The 19,830-nt window shown below is 25.8% G+C and overlaps 1 protein-coding gene across 6 annotated transcripts in view; it reads right to left on the bottom strand.

The window, feature by feature from the left end:
- LOC101236496 (cilia- and flagella-associated protein 70) overlaps positions 1-19,830 on the bottom strand; it is a 70,638-nt gene that overhangs the window by 7,335 nt on the left and 43,473 nt on the right. For 4 of the 6 annotated variants that reach the window (XM_065799578.1, XM_065799579.1, XM_065799577.1 and 1 more), the window contains 21 exons: positions 18,487-18,829; positions 17,792-17,866; positions 17,129-17,220; positions 16,662-16,722; positions 15,022-15,083; positions 11,988-12,038; positions 9,852-9,918; positions 9,400-9,531; positions 8,974-9,057; positions 8,862-8,903; positions 7,110-7,190; positions 6,882-6,934; positions 6,610-6,725; positions 4,695-4,784; positions 4,434-4,528; positions 3,784-3,936; positions 1,947-2,111; positions 1,758-1,847; positions 1,585-1,686; positions 1,382-1,429; positions 815-983 (listed from right to left, as the gene is read on the bottom strand). In XM_065799578.1, coding sequence (XP_065655650.1) covers positions 906-983; positions 1,382-1,429; positions 1,585-1,686; positions 1,758-1,847; positions 1,947-2,111; positions 3,784-3,936; positions 4,434-4,528; positions 4,695-4,784; positions 6,610-6,725; positions 6,882-6,934; positions 7,110-7,190; positions 8,862-8,903; positions 8,974-9,057; positions 9,400-9,531; positions 9,852-9,918; positions 11,988-12,038; positions 15,022-15,083; positions 16,662-16,722; positions 17,129-17,220; positions 17,792-17,866; positions 18,487-18,829 — 2,080 coding nt within the window. In that variant the 3' untranslated portion in view covers positions 815-905. Of the gene's footprint in view, positions 1-814; positions 984-1,381; positions 1,430-1,584; positions 1,687-1,757; positions 1,848-1,946; positions 2,112-3,783; positions 3,937-4,433; positions 4,529-4,694; positions 4,785-6,609; positions 6,726-6,881; positions 6,935-7,109; positions 7,191-8,861; positions 8,904-8,973; positions 9,058-9,399; positions 9,532-9,851; positions 9,919-11,987; positions 12,039-15,021; positions 15,084-16,661; positions 16,723-17,128; positions 17,221-17,791; positions 17,867-18,486; positions 18,830-19,830 lie in introns of those variants that run through there. The other 2 variants (XM_065799580.1, XM_065799582.1) reach the window with 1 other exon arrangement.

The following is a 19,830-nucleotide window of genomic DNA, read 5'->3' as shown; positions in this document are numbered from 1 at the left end:
CAATAGAGCTATAGTAGCTAAAATTAGTTGCAAAATCAGCTGCATAAATGCTTTATGTATTTAGAAATAGATAATTTTCGTCATTTACAGCCTCTACAAGATTGAAAAATTTTAATCTTTTTCAGTAAATTTTTGTGAAGTAAGATTGGAAGAGACAAGAAGGATGAGGTTTATGGAGCCAGAGTACTCTGGGTCTACAAACTGTTTCATCAAATTTTTTAGGGCTAGCTTAGTCTAAATTGTGAACTTTTTAATTTTTTTCAGACAACAAAAAATAGATTATTTGTTTGTATTCCGAGTAATTTCGTTGTCTTTGCAGAATCATCTTGGTCTAACTCTAACTCTGACTGTTCTACGTTATTTGCAGATTTTCAAAAAGAATTCGTTCGAGATAAAGTTTCAAATGCATATGATAATTTTTAAATGCATATGAGATTATTGTACGTTTGAAGCGAAATAATAGCTTTGAATCTTTATTCATATGTGAAAAAGAAGTTAAAATGACACAGATATATGCGTGAATCTCTCAGAAGGAATTTCTTTTTCAACATAAATTCTCCTAAAAGATTTTTTTTAAATTATGCCAACAACTTTTATTTTTAACTTTAATTCAACTTTAATTAAAAAAAAATCATTTTGATAGACTCTCCTCAGTATATTTCTATATACCCATGTACACTTCGCAGTCATATTAGAATAGCTGATAAAACCAAATATAAGAAGTACATAATTTCTACTACGGCAATTACTAGGGGTCCCGGTTATGAAAATTCATAAAGTAACCTACCTCATATAAACTGATGTAAAAACGTTCTAAGCAAAATATATAATTTATAAATACTTGATTTCATGTATTTACAATTAAATATGCTAAATTTTATAACTCTATAAATCAATAATTAAAATTATATATCTAAATTTGCTAGAAGCACGCCGTCCTTAACTACACTTTCAAGTTCTGCGTCGTTGTAAGAAAATCCAAGCTTAAGAAAAAACAAAATCATTAATTAACTAACGTTTGAGGGAAGCATACATACCCAACAAGCAAATTTAATGCGGGCCACATGTGTCCCAAATTAACAAATTATAGCCCCACTTGATTTATGGGATAGCATAAATGTGGGCCATGTGTGGCTAAAGTATTTATACCACTTAGATGGTAGCCACATTTGGCCCACATGCTAAAATACTAAAATGCTAAAATACTATACCACTTAAGTATTATAAATACCATAATCATATACGGCCCACATCTATGCCACCTCATTAATCGAGTGAAACTATTACATGTGGCGCGCATCAAACATTTTTGTCGGGTATAATTAATAAATGAAAATATGCAATAAACTTTTTTTTTTTATCAAACAAAATTTATGCTGACCTTGCAAGAGTATTTATAACATTGTTCAGCTTCAGTCAATCGATTACACTGTAATAAAATGAAAAACAGTTAAAATTAAAAACAACGTGAAAACGAATTAAAGCAAAAAAAACCGAGTCTTATATGTTTTATATTGTCTAGTAAAATATTAATAATAATAATAATAATAATAATAAAAATAATAGTAATAATAACGATCAAACCTTTAAACATACTAATGTCAAATAAGACCAAACATCTGGGTTCATGTTATCTAATATGTTAGCCTCGTTTAAAGCTTGTTCTGCTTCTAAAGTTTCTTCTAACTAAACAGGAAATTATAACAAAAATAAGAAAACGCTTTAGCCAATAAAATCTTGAAAAACTAGGCTCTTACTTTATACGATGCTATACCAACACCAAGCCACGTAATACAAGATGGCCAACTTTTACACAGCTGCAAATAAATCGACTTAGCTCTATGATACTAAAAAAAGAAACATTCAAAAAATATAAAATCAAATAATATGTAAAAAATTTTAACTAAAACAAAAACATAAGAAACAGGAGAAGAAAAACCACAAACATCTTTTTTTCTGTGCAGATAAATCGCAGCCAGTCTCATAAGAACACAATGTAAATCATTGGTTTGTTCTACGTAGGCTAAGCTTCTTTCATAGCACGTTAAAGCTTCTTCAAAACAATTCTCTAAATATTTCACGTGACCCTTCAGTGCCCAAGCATTAGGATTCTATAAATAAATTACACAAATTTCGAAATACAACGTTGCAAAACCCGCAGCATTGGTGAACCTTTTTAGTTTGATGATTGACCTTCAATTACCTGAGAATGCTTGTTTGGCTCAACACATTGTTTGTTAAAAATAAATCAAAATACAAATAGTTTTAAAATACAAAATGCTAATTTTATCTTATATATGCGATTATGTTTTAAAAGTAATACAGAAAAAATAAATAATTTAAATCTTTAAAAAAATTATTAACATTGCTAAAACCTTTGTAAATCAGTGTCTCAGGTAAAAAATATTCTATAAACTATATAAATAGAAATCATCTATAAAAATACAGATAAAAATACTTCTAATGAATCTTCTTTTCCTGAAACTAAAAAAAAAATTGTATTTCTGTCAGTATATCAAATGATGAGACAGAATAAATGCAGGTAATTGTTGCAGACTACCTGTTGTACAACTTTGATTTTTTTTTAATTTCTCATACAAATCAAACATCTTTTTTAACATCTAATACTCATGAATGTATGATGTATGTAACAAAAACAAAACTCTCCAATAGCTAATCTTATTTCTAATTTCTACAATTTCTTCTTAAATCAAATTTATTTTCAATTGCAGAGATAACTGAAGTAATAATGTCAGTGTAAAGGAAATTTTATAGGTGAGGTTACAGTTAGTTTATACAATAATAATACTTAAAAAAAAGTTAAAACATCAAAATAAATTACTTATAAACTTAAAAAGAGATTTATATAGAATGGAAACAACGAATTTTTTATATTCTTTTTTATTGTCCTTATTTGGTTAAATTGCTTTTTAAAAACCTTTATACATAGCTATTGAAAACTGTTACAAACTTGCTCTGAAGATATTCACATAATCTCTCTTATTATTCTGTTAAATGGTTTTCAAACAGCAAACTCTCCCTAGACAAAAAGTCCTATAGGATCCTATAAGAATTTGGATCAAAAAACACTTCAGATTTTAACCCCATTAAATTAAAACACATAGTTTAAAAAGTTTAATAGTTATCAAAGATTTTTGTTTCAAAATCCTATAGGACTTTTTGGCGAGGGTCAACACTTCAATATTTCTGCAACGAGCCTACTATCTTCTGCATAGAGCTCGCATTAACTGAAAAGACTTTCAATCCTAAATTTCAACACAATGACAATCTAACTAGCTAATTTATGGAATGGCTATCAAGAATAAATGGCTATCAAGTGTTAAGACCAACGTTAATTGTCATAATACATTTTCCTCTGACTGAAGATTCATTTGATATCTCAACTGCAAATCATCTGCAATATTTATAAGTAACCAAAAACATGGCATAAGGTACGTCTCTTGTTAACTTATGCAAAACTATTGTCAACCATTTTACAGTTAACAATCATTAAGTACATTTATTTTCACGCAATTACTTAGAAATATTACTATCCAAAAAACAACTAGAAATAAAAATGTGTTTTAATTTGATTAAGACTATTTCGGTGTTACTTTAAAAGTATAAAAAATAAAAACTATCGAAAAAAACAAAAACAAAAAAACTAATAAAAAAAGCTACAACAACTGTTTTGAGAACATTTTATAAAAAATTAGCTCATATATTTCTAATTTTTTTTTATTTTGATAAGTATATATCTTTAACTAAAGAAAAAAAATTTACTTCAAAATGAAGAATAAGCGCTTCCTCGATGCTATCAAAAGCAAAAGAATAAATCTTCTTTTGAATTTGAAATTGAGCAAGAAGCATATAGTAATGATGACGCGGTCCTTGTTTAATGGAAACCAACTCGTGAGCCAAAGCTTTCTCTGCCATCTAAAAAAAAAATCGTTATGATTGCCAAAAAATTTTTTTGCATTTATTAGTACTTTATAATAACTTTTTTGATCATTATTCATTGAAATATTTAAATTAAGTCAGAGTAAAAATATACACAGAATCCAATTTAAAATATACAATTTATAAATTTTTTAATCTTTAAAATTAAATATTAAAATAAATATTGATTTATATTTTTTATAAATTCCGATTTCACTTGTTACTCAACCTGCTGCCTCTCCTCCTTCTATATACTCAACCCTCCTATATTTTTATATGAGGTTCTAATTGTACAAACATTTTTAGAAGTAGATGATCTTTCATTTCTATTGTTTTCATTAAACAAAGTTTTAAGTGCCTTTAATTTCAAACAAAGTTTCAAGTAACTTTCAAACAATTTCAAACAAAGTTTAATTTCAAACAAAGTTTTAAGTATCTTTTGATTTAATTATCTTTTTTATTATATAATATAAAAATATAAAAAAATGATAAACCTGAAAAAAGTTTCTTTCCAAATAAAAATTGGCAGCAATCATAAAAATACTGCAAAAATTTTTCATCACTTTTGTTTCATGGTCTTCAGCAAAATCTTTATATAATTAGCAAAAAATTATTTCAACAGTTTTAGTTAAATTAGTTAAAACACATTCTTTTCAACATTAAAAAAAATCAAAAAGTAATGATAAACAAATAACAAGTATACAAAAATATAAATAAAAACTTTATATTAAAAAATTTAAAAAAAAAAAGTAAACCTGCAAGAACTATTTTATCAAGAAGTTTATTGGCTTCTATAATTGAACGTTCAGCCAATATGCTGTTGTTAACGGTTAAGTAAAAGAGTCCTAAAATAAATGATACTATATTTATAACTACCCGGCAAACAATTTTGTGGTGGATTTGCAGTGGACCTATATAGACATTTTAAACAGTTCATTAGAGTTTTACACATCAATTACTAATGATCCACTTAACTTGGTGAACCATTAGTGGCATTTACTATAAGTGGCCAGCCAATAAATTTCCAACAGTTGATATATAGGCTAATTTTCCACCAGAAATATTCGGAAACTGTCACTAATGGTCCACTAAGTACCGATGAGCAAAACTACAGAGGACCTCTTAAAATACCTATATATATCCATTGAAATAGAGCTACATAATGATTGCTGAGTATAAATATTTTCACTTTATTAAAAACGACAATAAATAAACAATGCTGTCGAGATTAAATATAAATCTATTCAAGCCAAGTGAATTTATCTAAATGATTATTGTCTTAATTGTGAACCGATTTCAGAATGTACCAAATGAATGAATTCTTGTAGTATAGTTTGGAGAGTTTCATTTGGCTCTACAGTCTAATATGAGTAAAAAAATTTTTTTTTTTTTCTGTTCAAAATTTTATTTTAATAAGTCTTTCTTGAGCACTTATACTTTACTAAAGTTTTTTAATAAATTTTCAAAAAGTTTTCTAATCAATCTTTTTTGAGTTCTTAATTATTTAATTTTTGTTTTTTAATTGATTAACGTTTGGATCTTCCAAAAAGTATTCAATTTCGTTACCACTGACAAATAAGATTGCAAGCAAAAGAACTGTCTTTTATTTTCCTTATAAAAACCAGAACTTTCAGAATCTGAAATTTTATTAACTGGTTTATCAACTAAATTACCTTTTTTGTAAAGTGACTAAAACAACCAAATGAATTGTACATTTGATGCATAACTGATTTTTAATTCCGTGTAATTGCGCATTTTTGTTATAAAGCTGGCTTTATCTTGTGTTGATACTAATATATATTTTAAAAATATAGTTAGCCTATTTGTCTATTGTTATTGAAGCCTATTTATCTATTGTTGTTGAAGCCTATTTGTCTATTGTTATTAAAGCCCTTTAGTCTATTGTTGTTGAAGCCTATTTATCAATTGTTATTGAAAAAACATGTTCCAGATTCAGTCATTTTGTAAACTTTTCTTTTGTAAACATTTTTTTTTAAACATAACATGAGAAGTCTATAACATCTTAAACATAACATGAGAAGTGTACAATATCTTATACATAACATGAGAAGTGTAAAATATCTTAAACATAACATGAGAAGTGTATAGTATCTTGAACATAACATGAGAAGTGTAAAATATCTTTAACATAACATGAGAAATGTACAATATCTTATTGTATAACATGAGGAGAGTAAAATATCTTAAGCATAACATGAGAAGTGTACAATATCTTATATATAATATGAGAAGTGTAAAATATCTTAAACATAACATGAGAAGCGCACAATATCTTATACATAACATGAGAAGTTTATAATATCTAAAACATAACATGAGAAGAGTATAATATCTTAAACATAACATGAGAAGTGTATAATATCTTAAACATAACATGAGAAGTGTAAAATATCTTATACATAACATGAGAAGTGTATAATATCTTAAACATAACATGAGAAGTGTATAATATCTTAAACATAACATGAGGAGTACAAAAACCTAATGTTTAAAGATTTGAAACTTTAGGTTTGGTAAACTGAATTTTTTTTATTGCATACTTTTTTGAACTCTAAAAAAATACAAAAATTTGCTTTTTAGCTTTGAAATAATCCTTTGTAGTAGATTAAAAAAAAAAAATCTTAAATATAACATTCAATAATAATTTACCTAATAATGTCCATGATAAAATGTTATTTGGGTGATAATGAGTTGCTGCATCAAATAACTCTTCAGCAACATTGTATTCTTCTTGAATTAAATGTATAGAAGCATTTAGAAGCAGTCTTAGAGTGAAAAATTAAATATAACTTAACTATAAATATGAACAACTTGTTGTAAAAACTATTTTTTCCAAATAAGTAATATAACTAGTTAAAACAAAAATGAAACAAAAATAACTAGTGAAAACAAAAATGGCTGAAACAAAAATCAACACCAACCCTTTCAAATTTTGCTGATCAATTGCTACAACTTCTCTAAAGCATTGTTCAGCCTTTAAAAATATTATTTAAGTAGTTGATAATCAAGTTTACAGTAAACTAAATCGACAGCATTCTATTTACACAATAAACAGCATGAAACAGTTTTAAAAATATATATTATGTAATAAATATGTAATAGATATAATAAATAATAAACAGATGTAACAAATAGAATAATCTTCTAACTCTCTGAATGTCTAGCATCAGCATACAATAAGACCCATATTCCATCCAAGAAGTCAAGTCATTTCTATTTCTTGCAACGCACTATAAATGAATTATATATAAATTATAATAAATATATATACATTACTATATATCTAAATTGCAATTAAAATTGCAGTTAAAAAAACAAATTTGTTTTTGTCCATTCAAAACTTATTTTAGTTTTTTCATTTAATAACATAAAAGACTTGTCAAAAGAAAAATGACATTTTGGTTACATACATATATTTTTTTTTAAACTATATTCAATAAAGCCCCAAAGCCAAGAGGACCATTGTAGTGGAGGGGATACTCATTTTTACATTTTAATCTTATTTCTTGTTATTCTTCCATCTTTCAGCCCTATAGATAATAAACAATAACATAGTGGCCACTGCCTTAAGAAATTTGCTGTGAAGACCAGAATAACATTTGTCAAAATTTAGACTTTAAGCATATATATATATATATATATATATATATATATATATATATATATATATATATATATATATATATATATATATATATGTATATGTATATGTATATATATATATATATATATATATATATATATATATATATATATATATATATATATATATGTATATGTATATGTATATGTATATGTATATGTATATGTATATGTATATGTATATGTATATACATATATATATATATATATATATATATACATATAACAGGTGATAACTAAAAAATGAGAATTTTCATATTGGGCTATAATAAAAACAAATGTTTAGAAAATGAAAATTATATTTATTTTAATTGAAGGTACATCACTTATTTTTAAGAAAAAATTTATGAGCATTTGAATATGGTCCATCATCAGCAGTTTGACGTAGTTTTGTCATGATGTTGGAACAGGAGCATATATTTATATTGATTTGACAAATGCATCTTTTGATTCGGGTAATCAATTGTTTGCAATTTTTAGCTCTCCAGTTGTTTTTGTATACTAACGAACTCAAATGTCTAAAGAAATCTTTAATTGGGCAACACTGAGGCAAGTTTGTCGGATTGCGGTTTTTTGGTTCATATGGGATATTTTAGCTTTCCGAGAAGACTTGCGTTTTTTTGGCATAATGCGATGATGCTTTATCTGGCCAAATCAAGTAATTGCCATCTGAATGATATTTTTGAAGAAATTGAATTATTATTTTCTTTAAACATTGATTTTGGTATACTTCTTGATTAATACCCAAACCACTTGGCTTAAACAATGGCTTGGAAACTCCCCTCTCAGATATGGCAATGTACAGCATCACTTTCTGCTCAAACTTGTGTTTATATTTGTATTTTACTTTTGTAGGTGTTGTAGAACTTTTAGATCTGCATAATATCGATCATTTCCTGTATACTTTTCCAAAATATAGTAAATAGTTAAAACTGAAACATTTTCGGTTTTAAAATGAATCACAGTAAAAATTTTTCGGAGATTTTCGTGTTTGATAGAACTGTAAAATGCGCTTGCATAGTACATCTTGTTTTGACTGCATTTTAAACACAACTGAATTACCTGATGCAAAATAAAACATATGATAAGTTTGTAAACAGAGAGTATAGTTTCAAATAGGAGCACTTTTCTTCTTTGACTTTTGTGGTTTGATTCCAGAGGGTTAGAATTATTCTCATTTTTTAGTTATCACCCGTTATATATACACATAGGACCACATCACATATTTTAACACTATATATCTATAGTATTACATTTACCTCTTTATAGTATTTTTCTGCAAGGTTGAAGTTCAACATTATCTAAAAGAAAAACACTTATATAAAAACACATTATAACGTAAGTCTTCTACATAAAGTAACAAAAAAATACCTCAGATTCCTTAGCAAAATGTAGCAACTGTTTTAGATCTACAAAAGAGGAAGGTACCGTTTGCAGTTCCTCTTTTGATAAATACTGTAAGCAAAAAAAATTAGTTACTTAATTAAAGTTAGTACACCTATTGATTTGAATATATCAATATTTTTTTATGACACAGAGTTTCAAGTGAAACTCTGTGTCACAAAAAAATATTAGTATATTCAAATTGCTATATATCATAACTAGAGTTTGTATTTTGTAAAGTTTGCAACTTTTGCAAACTTTACAAAATACAAACTCTAGTTATGATATATTTAAGTAGATATAAAAAAATCTAAAAAATGTTACCCAAGTCCAACCTCAAATTCAACTAAAAAAAATGATACAAATATAAATTGTATTCTTATAAAATTAATTTCTAAAAACTATGAGTTAAACCTTATTTAAACTAAGATTGGTGTGGTCCATTAAAAATTGATAAAGTTGACTGAGAAAAGCTTGGTAATCATCAGATCTCTTGAAATTACTCTTGTGCCCAAACTTCTCACGCACTAGCTTCACAATATAGTACTAGTTGAAAAAAGAATAAAAAGTAATTTAACTTTTTTATTGCATAATTAAAAAAAAGTCATTAATTTAACTATTTCTATTGTATAATCTTAAAAGAAATAAACAAAGCATAAACTATTAAAATATGCTATAAATACAAACATTCTGCAAATCATACAGTTTTTGTGTTTTGCAGAACTCAAATTTTTTGAAGAACAAAAAAAAAAAAAAGAAAGATTTGCACAGAAAAATAATCAATTCGATTTTGCATATAAGTATTGAAAGAATTGTACTTTCACATACCTTCAAGTGTTCTTTGAAAGAATTGTACTTTCACATACCTTCAAGTGTTCTTTGAAAGAATTGTATTTTCCAGAAGTGTTAAGAAAATGAAAAAATCTTTTTTGCCTGTAAAACAAAAACAGCCAAACAGTCTGATCTGATCTTTGACAAAAATACAACAACATAACATTATAATACTACAACAAACACTACAACAGTTACAACAAACACTTTAACAGTGACAACAAACACTTTAACAGTTACAACAAACACTTCAACAGTTACAACAAACACTTTAACAGTGACAACAAACACTTCAACAGTTACAACAAACACTTCAACAGTTACAACAAACACTTCAACAGTTACAACAAACACTTCAACAGTGACAGCAAAACAATACAGTAAAAACTACTACAGAAAATACACACTAAAAAAATTTAAACTTTGCAAAAAAGAAATTACAGGGTATTAATTCAATCAAATTTGTATCACATATAAAAAAAATATCACAAATAGTAAAAAACATCACTTATAATTTAAGTAATGAAGCCATAAAAGTTAATTATGAAAAAAAACTCTACAAAAATGCAATTTTAATAGACCAGGAGTTTTATTTTTTTAATTTTGTTTATGGTTTTTTTAATTTTTTACTTTTCTATATAAATATTTTTTTATTTGATTTACAGTTGTTATTATCTTTAGGGTTAAAAGCCCTTATCCTTTAAATTTAAGCAAAAAAGTTTTTTTGCCTAAATCTCCAGAACTTTATGTTGACTAAAACACCTGTTAGATTTATGAGATTAAAAATAATAAACAAAAATAAACAAAATAGTGACTATAATAATCTGATGATTAAGTTGTAATTATAATAAATTTGCATTGACAACACGATTGCATTGACAATATGATTGAATTGAGTTTGCTAAACATTCAAAAATTAAACTATCGGTTAAACACGATGAAATTCAGTACCCTTTTATTGTTAAAACTACTTAACAGATTTTTGTAATTTTTTGACACAATGAAGCTAATAGAATTATTTATTTTAATAATTTTTTATCGGGCGCTTAGATAGAAACCGAATATCTTTGCAAGTACTTGACATCATCTGCTGAATCTTACTTTGAGTTACTTTTTTTGAGATGGCTATCCTTTTTTTCTTAAAATCTTTTTTATTTATAGCTAATTTCTTGCCTTTTAACAAAAGCCCTTTTATAATTGACCAATAACTGACAATTTGGAGGATTTGCTTCCTTAGGTACAAATTCAACGCCTTTTTGTTCATACCATTATAGAGACTTCTTGGAGTACTAAATTGTAGCCAAATCAGGCCAAAATATTGTGGGCATTTCATGCTTTTCAATAAATGGCAAAAGGCGTTTCTTTAAGCATTCTTTTATATATGAAACTGCGTTCAAAGTTTTACAAGTAATGTATGGTATTCTTTTTAAACCACAGGAGTAGATTGCTTGCCATATAAGGAACTTGTGAGCAAATTTTATAGTTTGAATATACTTGAATTTTTTGGCAACATATCTACCTTTCAACTGATAAAAATATTGCTGACCCGGCAATTGTGAAAAGTCCTTTTTGCAATAGGTTTCATCGTCTTCAATTATGCACAAGTTTTCTTGGTTTAAAAGTTTATATAGCTTTTTTGAACGATGAATTGCTTTAATTTCTCCATTAATGGATCGCTTTGGAGTTTTCTTTTTATGATATGCTTTACATTCTTGAGATCTAAGTACTTTTCCTAGCTTGGTTGTACTTAAATTTTCTCGCAAGATCTCTATACGACTGACACGGATTTGCCTTTATGGAGCAAGTGATTGATTTTGCTTTACATTTATTTTTAAATCCTCTTTTTTCTCCACTTTCAGCATCTCTCTCAATAGATTGAGTCTGTTTATATCGCCACAAAATAAATCCAACTGATGATCAAGAAAGACTGGTCAATTTTCTAAAACTTTTTTTTGATTTAATATTTGTTTACTCATTTTAATACAATAGCAATGATAACCAATGCTTATTACCATTACAATCAAACAACAACACACTAGCTTCCGTGTGGAGAAAAATAAAAAAAATTTGTCAACTAGTTTTTGAGTAATTAACAATTAAAAGGTGCTGAGTTTCATTGTGTTCAACCAATAAGTAAAAAAGAAAGAAAAAAAATTTTAAATATTTTTAACCTTTCATCAATTTCTTCAGGTACATCACTTAAAACTGTCCCAAACATAGATCTAAAAAATAATATCAGTAATATTAATAACAATAGTATAAATAAAATTTTTTGAGGAAGCCATCTTCACAACAGCTCCCACAAAAACTATAAAAAAAAGCTGACTTTATACTCTATAAAAAAGGTTTTGACAAAAAAGCTGATACAATTATAAAAAAAAATAAATAACAAGCACCTTAAATGAATATAAAAAGGTAAACAGCTTCAAACTTTGTCTCATGAGTTGAAGCTCAATCTATTTCACCAAATTCCTACTTCTAATTTTATCTCAACCTAAACTACTTTGGTACAAAAAGTAATTTATTCTTATATTCTTAGATTGAGAATGTATGTATGTATGTATGTATGTATGTATGTATGTACGTATGTATGTATGTATGTATGTATGTATGTATGTATGTATGTATGTATGTATGTATGTATGTATGTATGTATGTATGTATGTATGTATGTATGTATGTATGTATGTATGTATGTATGTATGTATGTATGTATGTATGTATGTATGTATCTATGTATGTATGTATGTATGTATGTATGTATGTATGTGTGTATGTTTGTATGTGTGTATGTGTTTAAGTATGTACAGTAGTGTACAAAAGTTTAGAAACACCAACTTTTTTTCAATTTTTACTGCATAACTTTTCACAAACTTTCTTAAATAAGCTGAAATTTTTACCAAATGTGCTCTACATTATTTCGATTTAAAGGGTTATTTATTTTTATATGTGTGTTCATTTTGATATACGTATTTATTCATTCTTATATGCTTATTCATTCTTATATGTGTTTTAAAAAAGCAAAGTTTTTTTAAAACAAATTGTTTTTGTTTCATGGTAAACAAGGTTAAAAATACTTAAGACAAAGACTTTTTACATTCGATGATGATTTATTTAAGGTACAAATTTCCCTCTTTTTCTTACTTAATTTAGTATCAGGTCTTTGTTTAATTTTATTACTAAATCTATTGATTGATTAAATTATCATTTACCTGATTATTCATTTATCTAGATTTAAATTTAATTATTTATAATTGTTATTAATACACAAATATTTACCCTATAGATGGAAGAGAAAATATCAATGCCAATCGAAAAACAAAGAAAAATGTTACAAAAGAGCACATTGAAATGCTTAAGCATTTAGTTGAAAGAAATGAATCTACAACAAGCATTTCTACTTCTTTTAATTTATCTAAGCACAATTCAAAATCTTGTCGTTGAGTTAAACAGAGGAGAATTTGACGACATGACTGCATTCAAGTTGTTTTCTGATAAAAAACAAGGTAAAAGACCTATAAACGCTCAAATAAAAAATACTATTGAATTATGCATACAAGAAAACAATCTTTGTACACAAGAAGCAATAAAAGAAAATCTTTCTGCAGCAGTCTTTAACATGTCTAACCCTACTATTTCAAGAAAACAAAAACATTATACAAACATTTTGAAAACAAATACTTTGGCCTTTAATTTTGCAATGAAGCTTTTTCAAAAAAAAAAACAATTAAATTTTAATTAACCATTAAAGTTTTGCAACTTTTGTGGTTTTTATTATAAATTGAAATAATATTTTGAGATAAATTGAAATAATAAATTGACCACATTTGGTAAAAACTTCAGCTTATTTGAGAAAGTTTGTGAAAAGTTATGCAGTAAAAAACTGAAAAAAAGTTGGTGTTTCTAAAATTTTGCACGCTACTGTAAGTATGTATGTGCGTACAAATGTATGTATAAATATTTATTAATATTAGATTTTTGTAAAATCTAAACACTTAAGTGTTTAGAGTTTATAAAGATCACCCAACTTCATTACTTATTTGCTTAACCGATTTCCTAAATCTAAATTTTTTGTAAAATTTGTACCTAACATACTACACTGCAACATGTTACATAAGTAACAAGTGTAACATGTCATTCAAGTAACAAATGTAAAAAAATAACCTTCATACTGTTTCTGTTACTGTTTAACTTTAGTACTTTTTCAATAAAAGACTCCAAAAATCTAAATTTGACACTAAACTCTTTTTTACTATTTGTATTAGCCACTAAACAGTAGTTATTGTATATATATTTCTTTTCTATAATGTAATAATATTGTAAAAAAACTTTACTATTATACTACATATATCTTACTGTGATGTTATTCTATTGTATAAATAATAATTTATATGCTCTTTGTTACACAAACTTTAAACAATTAAAAATAGTGACACTTATTTATATCACTATTGTAAAAATACAAGAGAAGTTTTTTAAATATAGCTTAGATCTACGTGTAAAAAAACACAAAGTTCAAATCTATGTAAAATAACATACTTATGTGTAAAATACACAAATTACTAATCTACCTATAAAAGCAAAGAAAAAACTGCATATCTATATTTAAAAGCATTAAAAAAGGTTTTATGAGAAAAAATACAAGCTGCAGATCGATCTGTAGAATAAATAAACAAAAATAAATCTAACAAATAAAAATACAACAACAACATCACAAATATCATTGGTGAAATGGATAACACTTCAACACATGAGACAAAGTTTGAAGCTGTTTACTTTTTCATATTTATTTAAGATGTTTTTTTTTATTTTTTATTGATGCAAACATCATTTCGTAATGATTCAAAAACACAAAAACATTTGATACAAGTGAATTTTGATACATTTTTGATACTCAAGCTATAATATGTTGTTGTTTTTAATGAATAAGTCAAATAAAACCAAAAACATTCCAACCAGGAACAAAGTCATTAGTAAGCGTCAAATAGTACCGAAAGCATTAGTTTTTGGTACTATTTGATTTGATAAAAAAAAAAACAGTTTCTAAATTTATACAGTTTCGAAAATGTGTTTTTGCAACCCTAATATGCACAAATTTGATTACCAAAAAGCTCTAAAATTGCTATAGCCAACTGCTTTATTAGGTATACTAAAATAAAAAAAGCATTAAATTTTTCAAATTATTCAATTTTTCATTAAATTTACCTAAACTCTTCTAAAAGCAGGTCAGATATGTCTTCAACTTGCTTTTCATAGTCTTCTATTGCCTAAATTCATGAGAAAAAAAGATTTATTTATTAAAAAAACAACAAACTTCAACTCAAACAAAAATAAGTAACAGTGTAAAACAAGACCATTTAATATTATCATTTAAGAATAATAAATTATATATCTTTAGAGCTGTTAATAGTCTAAACCCAAATCTAACTCAACCTGTTTAAGCTGGGTCTTGGTAAGCAGAAGATAGTATGGCTCAAAATGAGGTTTATAGCTTTCAAAAAACCTAGACCAGACGTTATACTGATATATTTTTATTTTTTGTTATTCACCTCCTCAAGGCCGAGAAGGCCACTACAGATGAGGAGGCTACTTATTAGTGGTTATAACCCTCTCTCAACTCTATAGCTCCGTAACACAAACCTTGACGAACAAGGCCGCTGCGCGGAGAAACAAGTTGAACGCGGTACTACCAGGGATGTGGTGGGGATCGAACTCGGACCTCTCGCCTATGAAGCGAGCGCTTTACCACTACACCACTACCGCATATAATGAGAACATGTAAGGGAGCGCTGCTACATCAACTGATTTAGGTAGAACATACTATATTTTGCTTATCGTCTTAGTCTTGTAAAAATAGACCCATAAAACCAGCCAGACCCAACCCCAATAACCATAGATCAAGTATGGGTCTTACAATATCCAGACCCGACTAACATTTTCTTAACTAATGTCTATCAGAACTTTGTGCAAGATTTTTAAAATTGCAGAAGTTTTCTAATCTTATTTATTATTAGACAAATAAAGGAGTAAAAACATGCTTTCAATGATTAGAGCCTTAAAATCAAGAGGTCTGAGATTCAATTCCTACTCTGACCATATTTGCGACCTTATCAAAGAAATGGCATAAAATTCCTAGATATACGCCCTTTGCATTCTGCAACAGGATTGTTAAGCCTCCTTACATAAATAAACAAAAATAGTTTATTGGCTACAACTTAGTGATTATCAAAAGGTTTATTAAAAAACAAAAAATATATTGGAAAAAACATTCCTTACAAATTAAGCAAGGGAAAGCTTATGGTATCCTGGAGAAAAAAAAGTATGTTTTGGTACACCCTAATCCTAATACAAAATGGTTGTTTCTAAATGTTTAAACACTTAGGCTCATTTAACTTTCCACAAATCAGTGGAACTTCATTCTCAACTTATTTTCACATAAGAATTCATCTAATTAATATAATTACTTTACTTTATATTTCAAGTTACTCCTTTAATTAAAAATCAATTGCATTCAATTTTGTTGGGAATGAAGTTTTATATATATATATATATATATATATATATATATATATATATATATATATATATATATATATATATATATATATATATATATATCTGTGTATATATATATACATATATATATATAAATATATATATATATATATATATATGTATGTATATATATATATATATATATATATATATATATATATATATATATATATATATATATATATATATATATATATATATATATATATATATATTTATATATATTTTCCGTACCAAATAAGAATTAAAAATATTATTATAAAAACACTAAAGAATTAAAAATCACTTACTTTTTTGCTTCCACCTACTACTTTTTCAAACTTTGGTCTTGGGGGTAGAATTTCTGCAACTCTGAATCAAATATTATCATTGAGCAATTTACAATATTAGCAACAACTTTAATATTTAATATCATTTTAGACAATTTATTATCATAAATTTATTATTGCAACTTTGTTTTTTGATAATTATTAATAACAACATAACATAAATATATAAATATAAAAATTAAAAAAAATTATCTGATAAGAAAAAGATGGTGAAGATACCATGATGAAGATACTTTTCAACATAATCATCACCATGATCATGATCGTCATGACGACAATCATAACATGATTGTCACCATGACAATCATGATTATGATGTATAACAAAATGTATTTATTTGATAAAAAGATGTAATTGAACTGCTTAAAACTGTAATAAACAGCAAAATTGATTATAAATAATTTATATAAAATATTGTTTAACATTACTTTTTAATAATATCTTCCAATAAACGCTTTTTTACAAGTGGTTTATCCAACTTTAATCCAAGAACAATATATGTTTTTGAATCCTGATATTGCTGTAAAAAAATAAAGAATCTTCAAATACTAGCTACAAAAAAGCTACTAGGTTCAAAAAATGTTACATAAAATTCTTAAAACTTAAAATTAAAATAAATAAAAGTTAACAAGACATTTAAACAAAAAATAAACAAGAAGTAATAGATATTTAGGTAAAGTTAAACATTAAAAATTTTTTTGAAAATAGTTTATTTTGTTGATTTTCGTGTATCTATTTTCTTTTACATCTTTTTTATCTGTTTATTATAAACTTTATTAAATGAAACATTATTTTAAGTAGGAAAGAGGGGGAGGGAAAAACCTTCTTGCTAGATTCGGGTGCTAAGTATATATTTTTTAGGTTTAGGTACTAAGAATAAAATCTCCAGGTTTGATGACTAAGTATATATTTTCTAGGTTTGGGTACTAAGTATAAATCTGCCAGGTTTGGAAACTAAGTTCCAGTGTTTTCTTTGATGAAAGTTAACCAGCTAAAAGCTAAGTAAAATTTGTTTAAAACTAAAACTTAAAATTTATTTCAAAACTAAAATCAACTAGATTTATTATTAGTAGACTGATAAAAAAAAATACCTGACTATCATGGACTACATCACCACCTTCTGATGATCCGTTTGGAGATGATATCTTAATGTTACCAATAGATTGCTTTATGAAAAAATTTTTAAAATTATAAATAAAAAAATGAGATTTTTAAATGTTTAACAACCAATTAGGTGGTTTTGCTAAAGATAGGAAACTATGCTGATTAAAATGAAAAATTTATATAGAAAATTACAAATAATCGTTTTTTAAACTAACTACCTAACACATAACTCAAAAAACTAAATAAAAAAATGTGTGTAATAAAACTGTGAGTAAAATAAAGGAAGAAGAAAAGAAAAAAGAAATAGAAGTAAAAAAAGAAAAGAAGAAAAAACAACAATAAAATAAGCAAAAAAAAAAAGAATATAAATAAAATTAAAAAAAAGAATAAAAATAAAATTAAAAAAAAAAGAAAAAAAAAAGCAAAATAAGAATAAAAAAAAAAAAAGAATAAAAAAAGTAAAACAAAGAAAAGAAGTAAATGAAGAAAAAAAAAAAGGAAAGAAAAGAAATAAAAGAAAAGAAGATAAACTATTAAAAAGTATATAAAAAAAGTACATAAACTATTTTTTTTCAAATTTCAAAGCATCAACCCAATAACATGAAAGTAATTTACTAAATATATCTTCTGATATAATTTAGAAATATTAATTTTACATTAAATTTTTTTTTTTTTGACATACTTTGTTTTTGCTGTCCTGTTTTCCTTGCTTTGAAGATTTTGATGTGCCCAGTGAATTATTGATTGATTCCACATTAATCATCTTTTTGACAAATTCGTCATTAAAAACACCTTTTCTTTTTAACTTTTTCAATGCTTCATTTTCAGTGTATGGGTGAACTAAGTAAGCCCCATGAATGCATTGCACTCCAGGATATAGTAGAGGAGCAAGATCAACGTAAGCTATGCCATGGTAAGTATAAGAACATTCTTCATCTTTTGATTTTGGTTTTACAGCACTTGAATCTACAGTTCTAATTATTTCAAAAGGTAAGTAGCGATTACAAGCAATCATCTGGCGCAAACTGAAAAACATAATTTGATATTATAAATAATAAAATGATAAACCATTCAAAGACTATATTTCAATCAAATAAAACCATACTCTAATCAAATAAAAACATTCTGGGATGTGCATAAGACAGTTTGTGTCTAAGCCACAATCTTTTTCTTAGAAAATTTTATAATTTGTCAACGACAATATAAAATTTTTATATTGTCGTGAGACAACTAGAAACAAGTAGTCAATGTTACGACATTTAAGCTATTTGTTGTAAAGCATGATGTAACAGAAAACTAAAGCATTTAACAAGAAATTTCAGATACGCTAAATATAAATACTTATGATTTCAATTATGAATTCAATTTTTTTTGGCATTTAAAAGCTGATTAATTTAATTAAACAGGCTGGATATTAAATCTCAAAAAAAAAATTAGAGAATATGTCAATAATTTTTATAAATTTTTTCTATTTTTCTATATAACTTGTAAATATTTAGACATAAAATCTAATCGTTTTTGGCATAAGTGTTATGCATAATTGACCAAAAAAATGGGCAATTCTCTACAAAAAAAGTACACTTTGAAAAGTAAATATATTTATTTTTTTATATAATTAAAAACTTCCCTTAGACCATAAAAAGAAAAAAAGAGGCAAGTAGATGGCAAATAAGAAAAAAAAATTGTGAGCAAATAGAAGCAGAGGGGAAAAAAAAATCTTCTCATGATTTTCAAATGGGCTGTTATAGATCTACTAAATCTTGATATAAACAATTTGTAAAACCCATTTATACTTAAGTGTCTTACAACATTTACAGATAGAAGTAGCAGGGTGGTATTTTAAATTGATATTTTTATTCAAAGGATTATTTTAGAACAATGTTCAATAAACTGGTGAATGAATAAAATAAGCATTAAAAGTTTCCTTTTGTAAAAAAAAAAAAAAATTTGGCACAATCTTTAAGTAATTAAAACTTATTAAATTTGTAATTACACAGCTTTATTTTCTTTTGTGTTTTGCTTTTCT

Source organism: Hydra vulgaris, chromosome 06 (genome assembly GCF_038396675.1).
Source record: "Hydra vulgaris chromosome 06, alternate assembly HydraT2T_AEP".
NCBI lineage: Eukaryota > Metazoa > Cnidaria > Hydrozoa > Anthoathecata > Hydridae > Hydra > Hydra vulgaris.
Note: the sequence above shows the minus strand (reverse complement) of the source record. Positions and strands in the feature narration are given on the sequence as shown.